This window comes from Triticum aestivum, chromosome 2B (assembly GCF_018294505.1).
Source record: "Triticum aestivum cultivar Chinese Spring chromosome 2B, IWGSC CS RefSeq v2.1, whole genome shotgun sequence".
Taxonomy (NCBI): Eukaryota; Viridiplantae; Streptophyta; class Magnoliopsida; order Poales; family Poaceae; genus Triticum; species Triticum aestivum.
In genome coordinates this window covers 618623266-618640671 of record NC_057798.1, presented here as the reverse complement: position 1 = coordinate 618640671, position 17406 = coordinate 618623266, and the positions used below count along the sequence as shown (strand labels likewise).

General features: G+C 49.7%; 3 protein-coding genes across 3 annotated transcripts; 1 reads left to right on the top strand and 2 right to left on the bottom strand.

The window, feature by feature from the left end:
* Nucleotides 1–1246: 1246 nt before the first annotated feature.
* LOC123041782 (calcium-dependent protein kinase 12) lies at nucleotides 1247–4095 on the bottom strand. Its single transcript, XM_044464342.1, has 8 exons — nucleotides 3192–4095; nucleotides 2820–2963; nucleotides 2584–2736; nucleotides 2376–2488; nucleotides 2125–2292; nucleotides 1918–2045; nucleotides 1562–1661; nucleotides 1247–1464 (listed from the first exon to the last, which is right to left on the bottom strand). Exons 1-8 carry the CDS (start codon nucleotides 3943–3945, stop codon nucleotides 1411–1413), a joined length of 1614 nt encoding a protein of 537 aa, XP_044320277.1. The 5' UTR covers nucleotides 3946–4095; the 3' UTR covers nucleotides 1247–1410.
* Nucleotides 4096–11358: 7263 nt separating this feature from the next.
* LOC123046330 (uncharacterized) lies at nucleotides 11359–12770 on the top strand. The gene is made up of 3 exons (XM_044469658.1): nucleotides 11359–11666; nucleotides 11875–12017; nucleotides 12460–12770. The coding sequence occupies exons 1-3, from the start codon at nucleotides 11553–11555 to the stop codon at nucleotides 12611–12613; spliced, it is 411 nt and encodes a 136-aa protein (XP_044325593.1). The 5' UTR covers nucleotides 11359–11552; the 3' UTR covers nucleotides 12614–12770.
* Nucleotides 12771–13541: 771 nt separating this feature from the next.
* Nucleotides 13542–15326, bottom strand: LOC123046329 (uncharacterized). Its single transcript, XM_044469657.1, has 2 exons — nucleotides 14084–15326; nucleotides 13542–13740 (listed from the first exon to the last, which is right to left on the bottom strand). The coding sequence occupies exon 1, from the start codon at nucleotides 15305–15307 to the stop codon at nucleotides 14375–14377; it is 933 nt and encodes a 310-aa protein (XP_044325592.1). The 5' UTR covers nucleotides 15308–15326; the 3' UTR covers nucleotides 13542–13740; nucleotides 14084–14374.
* Nucleotides 15327–17406: the final 2080 nt, after the last annotated feature.

The window sequence follows — 17406 nt, the reverse complement described above, 5'->3', positions numbered from 1 at the left end:
ATGGTGAAGGAGATTTTGCTAAATAATACTCGTTATTGCAGTTGAAGGCGATGAGCCTGAGCCAATGAACTAAATACTCTGATTCCTCTCTGAGAGTTTTTGCTCTAATGAAATGATTGCAATTTTCCTATACCATTACTGGTGATATCACATGTACCACATGTTAGCTACGACAACAGGAACCTCTGTACCAACGCACACGGCCCTCGTGTCGCCCCCGTGGGACTCGGGGGCGATCCGATCTTTCGCCGCCTGGCCTCCCCTCATCTCCTTTCCGTCCCTCGCCGCCACCGGGGACGGCCCCCGGCAAAGCCCGCACGGGCGCCGGGGAAGGTGGCGACGGGGATCTCGGCGCTCGGATCGATCTTGTCGGCCTGCGGGCTAGAGTATCGCATCGGTGGCCTGCGGATCCTTGGGCGGCGGCCTTGTAGGCGAGGCCGCGGCGGCCGACGGCTGGCGACATTTGCAGGCGACGCTGGCCAGTGTGCTTGGCGCGTGGGTGACGGGTCCTTGGTGGAGTCCGGCCGTGGTGCCTTGCTCCGTTGCGTCAGATCTGGAGGTTCCCCTTTCTCCTACTGCCTCTCTCGTCGTCCCGGTGGTTTGCGGCTGCAGGCTGCGGTGATGGTGAGCCCTGATGATGTACTTTGGGTCCGGGGGAAACCTTCGCCAGTCTGGCCGGCTCGGCGGCAGCGACGCCCATGGGCGCCACTTTCCATCGTGAAGGCGCAGCTGAGGGCCCAATCTACCCACCCCGATTACCGGCCTGGGGCTCGGTTGGGAGTGCAGAGGATCTGCAGGTGGAAGGGGATGGGACTAGTGGTAGCAGGTGGTGTTCGCGAAGGAGGAGTGGCGTTGCATGTGACACGTCGGCAATGGCGGGTCTCAGCGGCATGGAGCAGCGGGGTCTCGCTGCTGGGCGTGTGTTGATGGACGAGCGCAGAATGGTAGCGTTGTCTGGCGTCGTGGTGGCGTCGACCACAGCTAGACCGGGCAAGGTTGATGCGTCAGTCCAACTCTGAAGATGGAGTGGTGGCAGTTGGCGGCGGCGGCCTCTGAGAGCGCGCCGGACCAGTGTGTGCCCCATACCCGCCAAGTGGCTTGGTTGGGGCCTCAGGTCTTTAGATGTTAGGCTTGGCTGCGAGGTCTGTTTGGTATTAGGTCCGGATTAACAGTTTCTGTAACTTTGTTTAAGTGCAGGTCTTTCTTGTGTGCAGATTAGTATTAACACGTATCAAAGCATACGAAGGAAAAGAAGTATTTTGGGTATATGGCAACATTGTTTTTCTATATACACACACATTGCAAGCAACTTGTTCCAGAGTTATACTTTACAGTTTGCTTATCTTCGCAGTATATATTAAAACATCTCTATACAACTCTGTTCATCAAGAGGCCCAAGTTTCCTCAGGTCTATTTTCCTTTCCTCATCATTTCCACAAACTCTTCATAGTCGATATTCCCATCCTGTGAATTTAACGATGACAGGGGTTAAATATGTTCAGTTGGCACTAAAGTGGGACAAAATCGTTTTGAAAGAAAGGTGAGGGGAAAAAAAGCTCACTCTGTCTTTGTCAACTTCGTCCAATACTGCTTTAATATTTGCTTCATCACCCATTCCATACTCTGTCATGGCTTGTTCGAGTTCTTCTCTTGATATGTACCTACAGTTATTATTGTGCATATTGTCTATGATTAGTACCTGCTGACTGACGTTGTTCTCAGTGGATGGTGATAGTGAGCCACCATCAATAATGCAAGAACGGCACAAATGAGTATTGTTAATTTTTATGCATTCAATAACACGATTGGTACTTAAATTGGCTTCACAAGTTTAGCGTTGGTTAATTGTATCTTCCTTAATTTATGGTGATGCATGCAAGATAAAGTATATTTATTGGTTAGCGAAATTAGAATTACCCGCTGTTATCTTTGTCAAAGTGTTGAAATGCACGGAGCAGATCCTCCTCCTTTTCCAGCTTATGTTTATTCATCATAGCAGTCAGGAATTCTGTGTAGTCTATGCTGCCACTCTTGTCTACATCAACCTGAATCATAGCATGGTCAATGAAATCTTGATATACTTAACCTATGGTGAAGGGTGAAACAAAAGAGAAATGAGCTTACTGCTTCCATAAGCTTCTGAACCTCTGCTTCGGTGATCTTTGATCCTAACTTTGTTAAACCAATTTTCAGTTCTTCAACTGTGATGGTCCCACTCTTGTCTGTGTCCATGTTATTGAACATCTGTTTCAGGCCCTTGATTTCCTCAGGTGACAGGTTCTCTGCAATTACCTTGAGATGAAATGAAAGAAGCAGCGTGTCAGCTTAGTTATACCAACACATAGTAGAAGTCATCTTTGTCAAGGATAATTCACCTTAAGCGCTAGTTGTTTTAGCTTGTTCATCGCCTTGAATTGCTTCATTCTTGATAGGACCGCGCTGTCGATAGGCCTGTCAGATGCACCGCCTTCTTTGAGCCATGGATGTTCTGCACACGGACAAGCAGATTTATCGCAACGATGTACTATATTCTATACAAATGCAGAAGAACTCTTCACTCATAACCCCAGATGGTGTACTTACCTAGGGCCTGTACTGCCGTGATACGCCTCTTGGGATCTCTGTTTAACATTTGTCTGATAAGATCCTTTGCGCTTTCAGATATCGTCGGCCAGGGGCTGCTACTGAAATCAAGTTGACCCACCAGTATTGCGTCAAATATGCCCTTCTCGGTTTCTGCTCAAATTTGCAAATTGCAAGATTTAGCCGTGTGATATGCACAATGTAGTATGTGAAGCTGAAGATGGATGGATACTTACCTGCCCAGAAAGGCGGCGAACCACATAAGAGAATATACAAGATCACTCCAGCGCTCCAGACATCAATTTCTCTCCCATAATTCCGATGCAATACTTCTGGCGCCACATAGTATGCACTTCCCACAATGTCCTTGTACACCTTTCCTGCATTTTTTGAGGGGAAAAAATGCTATATATTTGTATCTTCTATGCAATGTTGAACTGAATTTGACTGAATTGTCTATCTGAATTATCCCCTCCTCTGTTGTAACAATGCTTTCTGCATTGATTTATGCTTCGATAATACTGTTTGTTCGTGTTGCATTGAGACTGTACTGTGAATCATGTCATGTGTGGGATCATGGAAAAGTTTGTGGCATGGTGCTGGCTGACCTTCTTCGATGAAGACGGAGAGGCCGAAGTCGATGGCCTTGAGCGGGGCGTCGTCGGCGGGGCTGGCGAGCAGGAAGTTCTCGGGCTTGAGGTCCCGGTGCAGGACCCCCATGAAGTGGCAGACGTGGACGACGGTGAGGATGTCCCTGCAGACGGCGGCGGCCTGGCGCTCGGAGTAGCTCCCCTTGGCGGTGATGCGGTCGAAGAGCTCCCCGCCGGAGCAGAACTCCATGACGAGGTGCACGTTCTCGGCGTCCTCGAAGGCGCCCCTGAACTCGGCGATGTTGGGCTGGCCGCTGAGGTGCTGCAGGATGGTCACCTCCCGGCGCATGTCCTCCACGTCGGCGCGCCGCAGCAGCTTCCGCTTGGACACCGACTTGCAGGCGTACTTGAGCCCCGTGGCGCGCTCCGTGCACAGGTACGTCGTCCCGAACTGCCCGCTCCCGAGCTTCCGCTCCAGGTTGTACAGCGCGCGCACGTCCGCCATCGGCCGCTGCAGCACCGGGCCGATCTCGCCGACCGGCACCTTCCGCGACAGCGACCCGGAAAGGAAGCTCGGCAGGGGCGGCCGGCCGGACGGCCTGGGCGGGGGCTGCTGCTTCGGGAGCGTCGGACGGCGCGACGTCGTGGGCGGCGGCCGCGGCGGCTTGCCGTGCCCGGCGGGCGGCGGCTGCTGGCTGAATGACGGCGGCGGCCGCTCGAACGACCCCGACGTGATGGGTATCTCGTACGTCTTGGTGAAGCAGTTGCCCATCGCTACAGTTTCCTCCTCTCTGTCTCGGTCGCCCGTTCTTGGAGGAACCGAGAGCGAAAGGAATGGGGTTTTTGAAGCGGGGGTTATCCGCAAGACGGCGCGCCGGAGCTGTGCTTGGCGTGGGCGGATGCCGGCGATGATGCCTGTCCCGTTCGCGCGTTCGCTTTTGCTCTGGGGTTTGAGCTTTATGCGCTGTTTGGTTCTCGCGGGAGGGAAAGAAAGATTCAAAGGGGCTCGCCAAAGCCTCGGAATCACGCTATCTTATGCGCAGTGATTGAGGACGTGGGCATAGCCCAGTGGTTGGGGGCGCATGATTGTAAACCTAACTACCAGAGTTCGATCCACGTCGGGGACGAATTTCTGAAATTCTCATGAGGGATGCTTCTTCTATATCAAGAAAACCGTGGGTGCTAGTGCCCATGAAGTTTCATTTTTTTTTATGCGCAGTGATTGTATTCGGAGCTATCTTATGCTTAGTGATTGTATTCGGTGTCGGTGAAGCAGAAACAACGGCGCACAGCCGCTCTGTTTCGCCTCGCTCTGTTTTTTATCCAACGAAATCGCGTCGATGTGGCCTTGTCGGATGATCGAGTCTGCGGAACCTTTTACCTTCCGTAGTGAAACCGAACCTCGCCTTTTAGAAGTTTTGGGCTGCTCAGTGGACACGCATGGCACGTGGTAAATATTCCGAGTAGAACCTGGCATCTAAAAGCATCTCCAATGATGTGAACGTAAAGATAATTAATGGGTCCCGATAACTGCCACACGTGTGGTGTATCGGGTAGTTGTGCCACACACCCCGTGTGGCATGGACAGCAACCAGCCCACACACCTAAGTGTGGGCAAAACAACTAATGCCCACACACATCTTTTTTTTTCCTCCCGGCCCCTCTCACACGCGTGCGTGTGGGCGAAGTTGATAACGCCCACACGCCCGTATGTCAGGCCTCGTACCATTCTGGTCCCGCATGCGACGCGTGACGCCCACCGCGCGCCCACAGTTGCCATGGTCCAGACCCTCGTCTAAGTTCGTTTAACTGCAGTTGCCATGTCGCTGAACTACGGTTGCCATGTCGGACAACTGCAGTTGCCATGGTTGCTCAACTGCAGTTGCCATGTATGGTGTGATCTAATGTAGTTGCCATGATTTCATAACTTTAGGAGTTGCCACATACTAACACTAGGCAATTTGAGAGAGTTGCCATGTGCTCACAAGTATGCTAGGGCAGTTGCCATGTAAAAAGGAAGAGTTGCCATCTGCTAACGTGCACGTTAGGGCAGTTGCCATGTACGTGCACGTTGGGACAGTTGCCATGTACCATGCAAAAACACATGGCAACTCGGTAAAAGAGAGTTGCCATCTGCTTACGTGCACACTAGGCAGTTGCCGTGTACCCTGCAAAAACATATGGCAACTCGGGTAAAAAAAGAGAGTTGCCGCCTGCTTATAAAGCACACTAGGGCAGTTGCCATGGACGTTGCAAAAACACATGGCAACTAGCAGCTGGGGTGTGGGAGAGGAGACGGGCGTGTGGGCGAGATGGCAAATGCCCACACACCAGCCCTTGTGCGTGACTAAAAGCTGGTGTGTGGGTGAACTGCTAAACGCCCACACACCGCCCCCTCCGTGTGGTAAAATGGATGTGTGGGCAAACTATGTCACACACCACACGCACGCCTTGTCCTACATGGCACAGAAAATCAGTCAGATTGTGCCAAGATTCATGCATATAGTACTGGACGGTGATGGATGCGTGTGGTCGAGATGGTCAACATCCACACGTGTGGGCGTTAACATTTCCGTAACTAATTTATCGGTCTAAAATCCACTCCCAATCAGATGATGTAGATGTAAATTACATCTCTATCTTTAGAAGATGTACTCCCTCCGTTCCTAAATATTTGTCTTTCTAGTCATTTCAAATTACTACTACATACGGATGTATGTAGACATACTTTAGAGTGTAGATTCACTCATTTTGCTCCGTATGTAGTCACTTGTTGAAATGCCTAGAAAGACAAGTATTTAGGAACGGAGGGAGTAAAATACAACACATTTGCATCTCCACTTTCAGGAGATGTAAAACTGACGACCGCACGCCAACCGCCGAACCGCCTTTTTTTTCACCCACCCGCCGCGCCAACAGGGCCATGGCAGACTCCGACTACCCAGCCGCCGCTGGTCTAACCTACCTCGCCGCGACCATCTTCCCCAATCCCACCTTCGCCTTCATGCCGCAACCCCAGTTTTGCCCCACCCTGGCTGGTCGCCGCCACGGCTACGCAGCCGGCGAAGAAGCAGCGAACCGCCAATCCCCACAGTGGCGGTGTGAAGCGGCCGGTGGGCGCCACCCGGCGACGAACCCATCTCAGGTGGCCACAAAATCAAAGGCAGTTGCGGCTGCGTCGACCGATTCGCTTCCGCCAGCGGCCGTGGCGTCCGCGTCCTGTCACGGAACTCCTACTCCACCTCCGCCGCCACCGCCTCTGGCCATGGAGGAAGATGTGTTCATGCCCACGGCCATCGCATCCAACGTGTTCGACGAAATGTCGCAAAGGTAAAAAAGAAATCAGATTTCCTCTTGTTTGTTCTTTCAGTTCCAATACGAATAGAATGTGAGGTTGATTACGTGTACGCTCATTTGTAGTCTTGATGATGAAGTTTTCATGCGCGCGACAAAGAGTATCAAAAGATGATCATTTCTCTCAAAAATGTGCATCACAAGAATATGATACTCAATGCGATGATGATAATCTTGACATGGACGAAGAGGGCTTTGTTATGGAAGGAAGAACCACAAATTATACCAACGCCAAAGATGTGTTGATTTGCATCACGTGGAAAAAGTCTCTCTTGATGCACCCATTGGGAGTGACCAAGCCGCGAACACGTATTGGCAACGTATCAAGGAGTACTTCGATGAGCACAACACTAGCGGCCACTTTCAATCAAGGGACTCTATTCGTCAACATTGGGGCACCATCTATGCGAAATGTGAAAAGTGGACCGGTTGCTTGACAAATGTTGGTCGCAGAACCCAATTGATTGCGGTGATAGTGACTTGGTAATCATTTGCTACTTGTGTGTGTTTTCTCTACATTGCGCAATATTGAAATGTTCCCTAATGTGATGATCATCTTGGTTGTTTTTTTGTAGAAAATTATTGCAAGGATTATTTCAAGAGAGGAACAACAAAGGAGAGAATAGGAAGAAGAAAGGAAAAGATTTCACTTTCCATCATTTCTACAAAGAGCTCAAGGATGAGGAATATTGGAAAACTAGAAAAGTTTTTTGATGCTTCCAACAAGAAAAGTGTGGTGGTGGAGGAGGAAGAAGATGGAAACGCTGAGGAGAGAAGGATGCCCACTCCTCACTCGGTATCTAAATCATATAGGCTGGATGAATGTAAAAAAGTAAAGAGATCCAAGGCCGGAGACAATGATCTTAAAGAAGGATTTGACGCCATTGTCATTGCGAGGAAAGAATATGCCGAAGAAATTTTTTTGTTGAAGCTCAAAGAAATGGAGGAGAGGGGAGAAGCCGAGCGGCGGAGGGTGGCGACCAAGGAGAAGAGGGCAGCGGCCAAGGAGTAAAAGGTTGAACTAGAGGAGAGAAAGGTGGCGGCTGAGGAGAGAAAGATTGAACTAGAGGAGAGAAAGGCGGCGGTCGAGGAGTTGAAGATGGCTAAGGAGAAGACACTCAAGTTTATGTTCATGGACACATCTAGTCTTGATCCCAAGGCAAAGGCATATGTCGAGCTTTTGTCGTGATGAAATGACCATGGAGAAGCAAATGCTCATGAGAAGCATGATGGAAGGAGGAATGGGAGGTGCCATGGGAGGAGTGAGGCGGTGCCATGGGAGGTGCCATGAGAGAAATGGGAGGAGAATGAGAGGTGCCATGAGAGGAGGAATGGGCGGCTACATGAACATGATGGGAGGTGCCATGAATGGTGCATTTGGTGGCAACATGAGAGGTGGCTTTGGTGGCAACATGAATGGTGGCTTCGGTGGCAACATGGGAGGCATGGGAGGTGGCTTCGGCGGCAACATGAGTGGAATGTGAGGTGGCTTCAGTGGCAACAAGAGCGGAATGAGAGGTGGCTTCAGCGGCAACATGAGTGGCATGGGAGGTGGCTTGGGCGACAGCATGAGCGGCATGGGGATGGCAATGAAGGTATTGTCCACAATGTCACTAGTGACAATTGAGAGTACAAAAATTGAGTTATATGTTTGAAGTTTACGTTCATTTTAATTTGTTGGACCAAGAACTTTGCTTGAGACAATGCACTTCCGAATGTAGGATTTCAAACTTTGATTGATATGATGCAATTTTATTGGTACAAATCTGAAATTCAGTGCTATTTGATTCTTCGAATGCGTCTGTACAGCGGCTATACACAGTCGCGCGGCCGTCGACCAGTTTTACATCTCCAATTTGCATTGTCTATTGGATTTGGAGTTTTACATCACCAATATACATCATCTATTGGAGTTGCCTCTTCTTTGAGATGTAAAAAGCATTTTTTGATGATGTAAATTATAGATCACCTAGTTTTACATCTCCAAATGTGCATCATATATTATAGATGCTCTAAGAGCATCTACAACCAGGATTCCGCATCTGCCCTAAACGGCTGGGCAACTACCTGGTCATAATTTTGCAACCCAACCATTCAAATCCAACCAAAACGTCTAGGTTGTCTGACACTCTTCATATCCAGCCCATATGGGGGCGGATACGGGAATGCCTGGATGCACCTGCCATATAGGTTGTGGCCCACTATGGCCTGCCACGTAGGCTATCGCCCACTATGGACCACCACGCCTCCACAACAACCCTATTTGTTGGACGAAACCCTAGTCACAGTCCACTCTGCTCTCACCCAGTTTCCTTCCCTTCCCATCCCCTCCCCTCTACCATGGCGTGCTTCGGCAGCTCATCCGACAGCGAGTCTGATCCTATCGACTGGGACAGACTCGTGGAGGAGGGCTCCGGCAGCGAGGCGCCAGACCACGAGGGTCTTGCTCTCTGCATCACCATTGAGTGGTCCCGGATGGACACTGGCGGGAGCTCGAGCTCCACGCCATTCGCCCCGTCGACGGTGGATCGCCGTGGCAATGCGACCCAGCGTGGTGCCCCACCTGACTAAAGTATGCCAGTTTGGCTGCCCTGACTTAGATTTTCTTGGGTCTTTTCGGCGTTGAAATTTTTGGTGGATAGGTGGGATTTTGTATGATGATTGACTTGAAGAACAAATCTTCCGAAACCCTTGAGCCCCTCTTAATAGTGCATAATCCCCATAACTCAAGAACCAAAAAAGAAAGCTATGTTTTACCACCTTCCAAGCATATCTCTCGACTCTTCTCAATTTGGGATGGGAGGGAGGGGGTTGGCAATCCTTGACACATTTTGCATAAGGTGCTAAAACCTGACAATTCACTTGCGAACACATCGGTTCATATAATTGTGTCATCCACGCGAAATGTTATTAGGGGCCTAGATGCACTTTCAGGAATACAATGACTTGGACGACGATGGGAGACAGACATGGGCAGTGGGCTGGTTATGGGCTCAAGCGCTCAGTCATTAGTGAGCTTTTGCTCAATTAATACATAACAAACACATTTTTTCCTCTTCTAGAAATCCTAGGTGAGCCAAGGCCCACCTTGGCTACATGCTAGGTCCGCCCATGGCACCACCAAACCGCAAGAGCTACATCTCACTTATAGCGAGACAGTAGGAATTCTCGCCACAAGCGTCTACAATAATGGGCCGACGTATAATAGCATACTTCAAAGAAATAGAGTAGAAAAAGCGAGCGCGCTGGGATCAGTCGATCTCCTTGTTGCCGTGTAGCCCTGCTAGCCACCGAGGCACCGTCAGGTTCGTGTTAAATTTGTACGACGCAACCAACTTGAAGGAAACGAGTCAGTTTTCCAGTAGTTTAGTGGGTTTTTTTTTCTGGTTTCTCCATTGGTTTTTCTTTCATTTCTTTCTGTGTTTTCACTATTTTTATTTTACTTTAGTTTTCTTTGTTTCTTTCTCGCTTTTCACTCACTTTTTTCTTTTCTTTCCTTTTTCTTTGGTTTTTTTGTTTCTTTTCTTGTTTTTCATCAGTTTTATTTCGTTTTTTCTCGGGTTTTCACTGTTTTCTATACACATTTTTGGTATATATCTAATACATTTTTATAATACAGGTTTAACATTTTTTTAAATACATGATTAACATTTAATGAATACATGGTCAACATTTTTACTCCGCACATTTAATATATTTTAAATTCTTGATCAACACTTTTTCAAGAGCAAATTAATTTTTTTTAATACATGATTAATTTTTTTTATATACACATTTAGCATCTTTTCAAATGTTTGATTAGCGTTTTTTCTATACACATTTGACATTTTTTCAAATGCTTGATAACGTTTTGAAAATACAAGATTAACAATATTTGAATACATGGTCGACATTTTTTCTATTCAGACTTAATATTTTTTAAATGCTTGATTAACATTTAAAAAAATACTTGTTTACCATTTTTCCAAACGATTGATTGAACTTTTTTAAGTACATGGTCAATTTTTTTCACACACATTGTATTTTTGTATACATTTTTCATATACATGAGAATCAGTTTTTGTATACACATTTAATATTTTTCAATTACTTGGTTAACATTTTTTTTGAAATGTTTTATGTAAAGTGTTTTTTGTAATATATTTATTTACAATATTTTGAAGTGAAACGAAATTAAAAAGAAGAAAGAAAGAACAAAAACATAAAACGTGAAAAAAAAAACCTAAAAAGCGAAGCTGTGGCCTCTTGCGCGCCTGGGCCGACCCATCTCGTTCTCGCTAGAAGCGAGGTTTAGCTGCACCCCCACCAAACTCCCATTCTATTCCTCAAAATATAAAACTCCCCTTTGCTAAAAAAACCCACGAACTCCTACAAAGTCTCGTTTTCACCAAAGAGAGAGACACCAGTTCCTGTGAAGCTCAGCTAAAAAAAAAGTGCATTTCCCTTTTAAAAAAGCTAAAAAAAATGTTCATGTGAAGCTTAGGCAGCACTCAACAAAAACAAGAAGGGGCATGTGATGTGATTACTTGCAGTCAAAGTTAAGGAATCACCTTGTGTAACGCCACTTGTTTGTCAAGATTACCAGCTCCATCTAACCATTTAGAAATGACGGCGATCATCTTGCTTGTTGGCACAGACCCCGAGACCCGGTCTTATTCTTTGCCACAAGCCTCAAAGTAACTTTATCTTCCCCACTTTGTCCGCATTAGTTTACAAGGCATTGACTCAACTAACGACACATAAAAAAGCACAAGCTGCAAAACCCATGGGCGGCCGGCCATCGATGGTTGAGAAGAGTAGACGCAACGGGACCCAACCCCCCCAACCTATCATTCTCACATCCACTGTAGCCCATATGACTTCCGACTTGAGACTAGGTTTGCTCCGTAGGTGACGCAGGACCCCGCACCCGAAGTGCGTATATATGAGGTGACCCTGCGCGTCCCTGTTGCGCCTCAGTCGTCTCAACACTCCACCTAGGAAGAAGAAGAGGAGGGACGCTACCAAATCGGCGATCCAGGGAAGATGACGTTCAGCATCACCAGGAAAGAGATCGAGGGGTTCTGGAGGAGGAAGGAGGAGGAGCGCCGCCTCGCCGCCGAGAAGGAGGCCGCGAGAGCCAAAGCCAAGACGCTTAAGGTCAGAACCCTGCTGCTGATCAACTGTAATTTCTTTCTCCATTATCTGTTCAAGGTCAGATCCTGCCGCTGATCTCCTTGTCAGCTGAAGAAAACTACAAAAGCTCTGTTATCTCATTTCCCCTGTTACGATCATGAAACTTCTGGCTTTGATTTTAAGAGAACGTGTGGTTAGAAATGTTTGGAATGACTGATTTTTTGGAAAGCAGATGGAAGATTATATGCTCTTCGAGCAAATGATAAGGGAGATTCTCGAGGAGGGGAACGAAGGTGACAAGGGCATCAACGGCAACAGAATGATGGTGGCAGCTTCCAGCAGGGTCGCCGAATTACGGATTGGGATCAAGCACTGGTAACCTCTTCTCACAACTTTCCTGTAGCAATTCTAGCACCGAGAGTGCGTCCTTTTTCTCTTCTGAAAAGTACTTTCAGCCCATTTTTTCTGAAACTGTATACTGGTATAGCCAGTGCGATGTGGAAAACAATCCGTGTCCCACCCCATCCAATCCTTTCCCGTAGTTGGATGCCCTGTCACAGCTCACAATGCCGTACCAGCACAATAACGTATGGCCAAGAAGTATACGACATAGGTGGTGGAAAATAAAAGGCATTACGGGCCATACTCATACTACAAGCATACCACACGCTAGCTAAAAATTTATTTCTCGTGGAATCTATCTTCTTACACATGCTTTAGCGTCCACGGAGAAGCTTCTTAGTGCCGTATTTAATTAGGCGGTAGTACATGTGGATTATGATATGACAGACCCACCATCTTCTCCAACTGGGTGCAGGTGGAAAAAAAGCACTTATGCTTATCTGAATGAGCCGGCAGTGACGGCATCAATGGATGACAACGGCAGAAGCAGACGCGCCGTCACTTATATTCCACAAGACAGATGCCTCAAAGTCCGCTCGGCGATTCCTGCTTCATTTGTCATCTTTTAGCTACTCTGTATGTATGCATGACAAAACAAGCTGAGGCATATCTATATGTGTGTATGCATCAGCTGTTGTGACAAGGACGGAATAATTTATGTAGTGTATAAGTTTGTCTGAATGCTGTACTTATATCAAATTATCAAGTGGAAGACCGTGTTGCTTAGTGCATTGCGTCAATTTTTATTTTACTTTTTCGTCTGGTGATTGCTGATTGGTGTGTGGTTTGTAACCACAACAAAAGTAAAAGTATTGCATGTGCTGACAGTCACTTGGCTGCTTCTTCAATTGCCATCGCCCAAAAATTCAAAATTGCAATCGTCCTGGGTGCAAAAGATAAAATTAAATATCCGACAATGCCCGAGCAACAAGGTTTTCCGCTTAATTTGATAAGTGGAGTGGCGATGCACTAGACCATGGATGACGGTAGCACCGGAAGCATGACGAAGGTGAGATAGACATGGGTGAGGAAGAAGAGTGAGATTTTAGTTTATAATAGACCCGGGCATTCATCGATTGGTCCAGCTTTAAAAAGCCTGATCCTGGATGAAAATCCGTAAAGCGCACGAGCTCGCCTGCTCATGGTATCGGCTGCCGTTTGCTCTTAATTGGGATCCTGGCCGCGCCATGTATTTTGGTAGTAGTATATGCTCGCATGCTGAGAAAAGGGTCGTGTAGAGACGTTCTCTGACCCAGCAGAAGCCATCCGCCGTTTGTGCAGCCGGCGCGGGGGACGCCCTGTACCATGGTGTTCCACCGGCACATCCGCACATGTATTGTCGAACAACACCCTCATCTACTGTCGAACGAACAAGTGCATCGGGCAGCTGTGCTGGTCATCAACGATGAGCATGTGGTGCACGAACTTGTCGAAATCAGCTCTGAACTGCCTCCTTTTGGTGTAGTAGCAAGGTGCCGGTGCTACGCTAGGGAAGCATGAAAATGACCTGGGGCATGATCTACTTAGGATAGATATGATGTCCAGCCACACCGGAAGAACATTAGATTGTTTAGAATCTAGCAATTGATAGAGGCATGCATTGCTCAATCTCAACCTCCCTGAACTTACAGAAATGCTGCCTTTCATTTATTTCCAAGCCAACTTGATTGCTCAGCACCTTAAGTCCAACCTGATACTGCATCCAATGAAACAGAGTAAACTCTTGGAGGTTAAATGCTTGAAGGAACAGAACAAACAAAGAAAAAACTAATTTGGTTAGGATCATCTGAGCAGCTAGATAGTTTATGTATAATACATTCATATTCACATACTTGCATACAGTATATCATTGTCAGCCAAACAAGAGAAAAACAAGCAAAAGTCTGAAATGCGTAGCATAGCCATATAAAAAGATCCAGTTAAATACTCAGTGCTCCTAACCAATTACATTAGTTTCTTACTAGCTGTTCCAAAAGAAATGGTGAACGGCCTAAAATATGAAATCAATTAGTCAGTAGCAGGTATCACGTAATAATTACCTGCTGGATTGTTGGAGTACACTACTTGGAGATACTACAAGTGCAGTAGTTTCCATCTATGCGCGGCATTCCGACAAGAAGATGGCCAGAGTAAGCTATATCTTGCACCTTGTAATTCCTCGTATCAATAGCAAGAACCCACGACTTGGGATGCATATATTTCTGCCTGGCCGTCAGGTAAACAATATCACCATCACCACCATCCATGCTAATAGCTGGGTCAGAAACAAAAAGGTTCTGCAACCCTATCGGCAGCTTCAGGGAGTGGTCACCGAGGATGATGTCGGAAGCTCAAAGCGTGGTCACCTTGTTCCAAGCAGCATAAGAATTACGCTCGTCCTTGTCACTCTTGTTGATCCAAGTGGTAATCGTCCAGTTCTCTGTTCGGCCAATAGCCCACCCGGTTTCTTCATCACAAGTGTCCGGGAGATCAACGATTTCAGAATCCACCTCAACGAGCCTGATGCATCCACCAAGCAAAGCGATACCACGGTAATGCCTTGCAGGTCCTGTGATCTGTGGCAGTGGCAGTGGGACACCGCTGAGTGCATGATTCTCCGAGAGCATGTCGCAGAAAACTATGCCGCGCCAGAGGTCAACCCACGAAATGGCGCCTGCAAGAGTGATCACGGTGGATGTATGGTGTTGGGATAAGATCCGCTTGGTGCTGACGGGGGTATCAACCGGAAAGCTCGCCTGTGCCGACTCAACAATCAGATCTTTTCTGCTCCAAATCTGGGTCTCGGAGTCGAACAGGTGGAGTACGTGATCGTAGGCAGAGGATATGCTCGGTACCAGCGATGCGATGGTGTAGTGCTTGTCCCCTCGGGGGAAGATGCCGAACGGATCATCCCTGTCGACGGAACATGGAGGGTGCGGCAGTAGCTTGAGAGACGGCTCGTTGGGGTCGGCCCGGTAGACGAAGAAGTCGCACAGCCGTGTCGGGGGGAAGCGGAGCTCGGGCCCGGTGTATGCGTGGAAGAGGATGAGGTTGTCCACCATGGAGAGCACGCAGGGCGTATCTCCGAAAGGCCCATTTTTGCGGTACAGGTACAGATTGGAGGGGGTCGGCGGGTGATTGGGGAGGAGGGAAGCAAGTAGTATCTCATTGTTCCTCCCCCGGCCCACGGCGGCGGCGCTCTTGCGACTACGGCGGGCGTGGGCATGGATGTGGAGGAGGACCCAGAAGGGGCGGCGGAACTCATCGGAAGGGGCGATGGGCATGGTGGTGGCGGCGGACAACGGTGTGCGTGGGAGCTTTCTCTTGGATCTAGTAAATGGCTCAAAGTATAGCTGGCCAAATGGGCCGGTTTTTTCGGGCCGGCCCGTGAGCACGCCGGCACGGCACGGGCTAAACGGGCCGGGCCAGGCACGCGGCACGCCCTGGGCCTAGAGGCTGGGCACGCGGGCCGGCACGGCACGACCCGATTACGTTTTATTTTTATTTTTTTATACATATATATATGGCCCAACATATAAAAATAGGCTAAAAAACGCTTAGTGCGTCAAATAACAGGCTAAAATTATGCAGCCCGCCGTGCTAAACGGGCCAACGTGCCGGCCCGTTTACTAATTGGGCCGTGCCTGGGCTGCAGGCTGCAGCACGCGGGCCGGCACGGCACGGCCCGTATAATAATCGTGCTTTGGCGGGCCGGGCCGTGCCAGGCACGATTAGGATGGGCCGTGCCGGGCCGGGCCGGGCCGGCCCGTTTGGCCAGCTATAGCTCAAAGCACACATTTGTGTCCAGGGTAACCCATAATTTTTGTAAAAAAAATAACATAAAAGAACACCACTTCTACGGCACAAGCGAGTAACAAATCACACTAATCCAAAGATTAATGTGGTATAAGAGCAAAACTAACCGGTTTGACCCATTTGTTAGAGCATCTCCAGCCGTTGGCCCCACAGAGTGCGCGTAAAATCGCCGTCTGGGGGCGAGCCGGCGCTAAAAACGGGTGTGGTGGTGAGCGGGTTCCCAGCCGCAGGCCCTCGGGCCGCCCCCGAGACGCCGTTTATGTTTAAAAAAAGGGTATTCGGCAAAGTTCGGCAAATTGGACAAATTATTCGGCTAAAGTTCGGCAAACTGGACATATATTCGACATATTCAACATTCCGTAGCAAATTTATTTTAAAAAAGGCCGCAACTACAACTATTTAAGGGCCGAAGAAGTCGACAAGCGCGGCGAAGTCGCCGACGTCGCTGCCATCCTCGCCGTCGTCGTCGGTGGCCTTCTCCTCCTTGACGCGGTCGCCCCTGCTGGACCCCTGCCCGGCATCGCCCTGGCGGACCGATGGCGGCGGCGCGTCGTCGTCGCTGTCGTCGAGGACGACGACGCCTCCCTCGTCGTGGCCCCGGCGCCAAACTTTGAACTGCTAGTAGGCGGCACTAGCGCTCCATCTCCATGCGCGCCCAGTCATCGCGCGCCCATTTCAAGGTTGTCGCGTCGTCGAGCTCCTCCTTGACGCCGCCTCCGAGCTCGGGCTCCGTCTTCACGGCGGTGAGCCCCAGCTCCATCTTCGGTTTGACGTAGCGCGAAGGAGCCGAGGAGGAGGCGCGCCGGCCGCCCTCATTGATGAGGATGCCGGCGCTGCCTTGACGCCGAACACCGCCGGCAAGCCGGAAGAATGGGAAGAGGAGCGGGAGGGGGAGTGAGAGGAGGAAGTCGAGGAGCCGAACCTCCTGGGCATCCATTGCCTGGCGCTCCGGCGGGGGATCGGGGCGGCCGCCGTGACAGGGTATGCCAGCGGCGGGTCATTGCCGCCCTCGAGGTACTCCAGCACATCATGGAGCGTGCGGCCGGGGACGGCCCACCATACGCGGTGCCCCTCGCTATTCTTGACACCCCCCACCTCCGGCGCCCCGTTGGTGGACGAAAGCCTCTGCGCCTGCCGGTGCTGGAAGTACGCCGCCCACGACGCGTGGTTGTCGGCGGCATACTGGGGGAGGGCGCGCTGCTCCTCCGTCAGGGACGCCCACACGCAGTCGACCTCAGAGGCGAAGATGGCGGGGCGCGCTTCGCCGTCGGGCACTAGGGGAATGGGGACACCCCCGTTGCTGAGCCTCCACCCCGTCGGCCCGGCGCGCATGTCCGGTGGCGCCGGGATGTTTGGCTCGAATAAGAGGTAGGCCTCCCACTCGTGGAGCGAGCAACGGCCGAAGCCGTTGGCCGCCGTCGCGTCACCGGGGAATCACGCGGCCATCGGATGGGCTTGAGGAGAGAGAGGAGGGAAGAAACATCGGCGAGCGGCTGCGCACGGGGAGAGAGGCAGAGCTCGGTGGCAGCTGTGGGTTGGTGTGGCCAGAGGCGAGGGGGAGGCACTG

What these genes read in the sequence shown, in the direction of transcription:
- LOC123041782 (XM_044464342.1), bottom strand. Translation starts at nt 3,945, where the DNA reads ATGGGCAACTGCTTCACCAAGACGTACGAGATACCCATCACGTCGGGG. An exon ending in TTCAGAAGCTTATGGAAGCA is followed by an intron (nt 2,046 to 2,124) that starts GTAAGCTCATTT and finishes GCTATGATTCAG; the next exon opens with GTTGATGTAGACAAGAGTGG. An exon ending in ACGAAGTTGACAAAGACAGA is followed by an intron (nt 1,465 to 1,561) that starts GTGAGCTTTTTT and finishes TTAAATTCACAG; the next exon opens with GATGGGAATATCGACTATGA.
- LOC123046330 (XM_044469658.1), top strand. Translation starts at nt 11,553, where the DNA reads ATGACGTTCAGCATCACCAGGAAAGAGATCGAGGGGTTCTGGAGGAGG. An exon ending in CCAAAGCCAAGACGCTTAAG is followed by an intron (nt 11,667 to 11,874) that starts GTCAGAACCCTG and finishes TTTGGAAAGCAG; the next exon opens with ATGGAAGATTATATGCTCTT. An exon ending in CGGATTGGGATCAAGCACTG is followed by an intron (nt 12,018 to 12,459) that starts GTAACCTCTTCT and finishes AACTGGGTGCAG; the next exon opens with GTGGAAAAAAAGCACTTATG.
- LOC123046329 (XM_044469657.1), bottom strand. Translation starts at nt 15,307, where the DNA reads ATGCCCATCGCCCCTTCCGATGAGTTCCGCCGCCCCTTCTGGGTCCTC.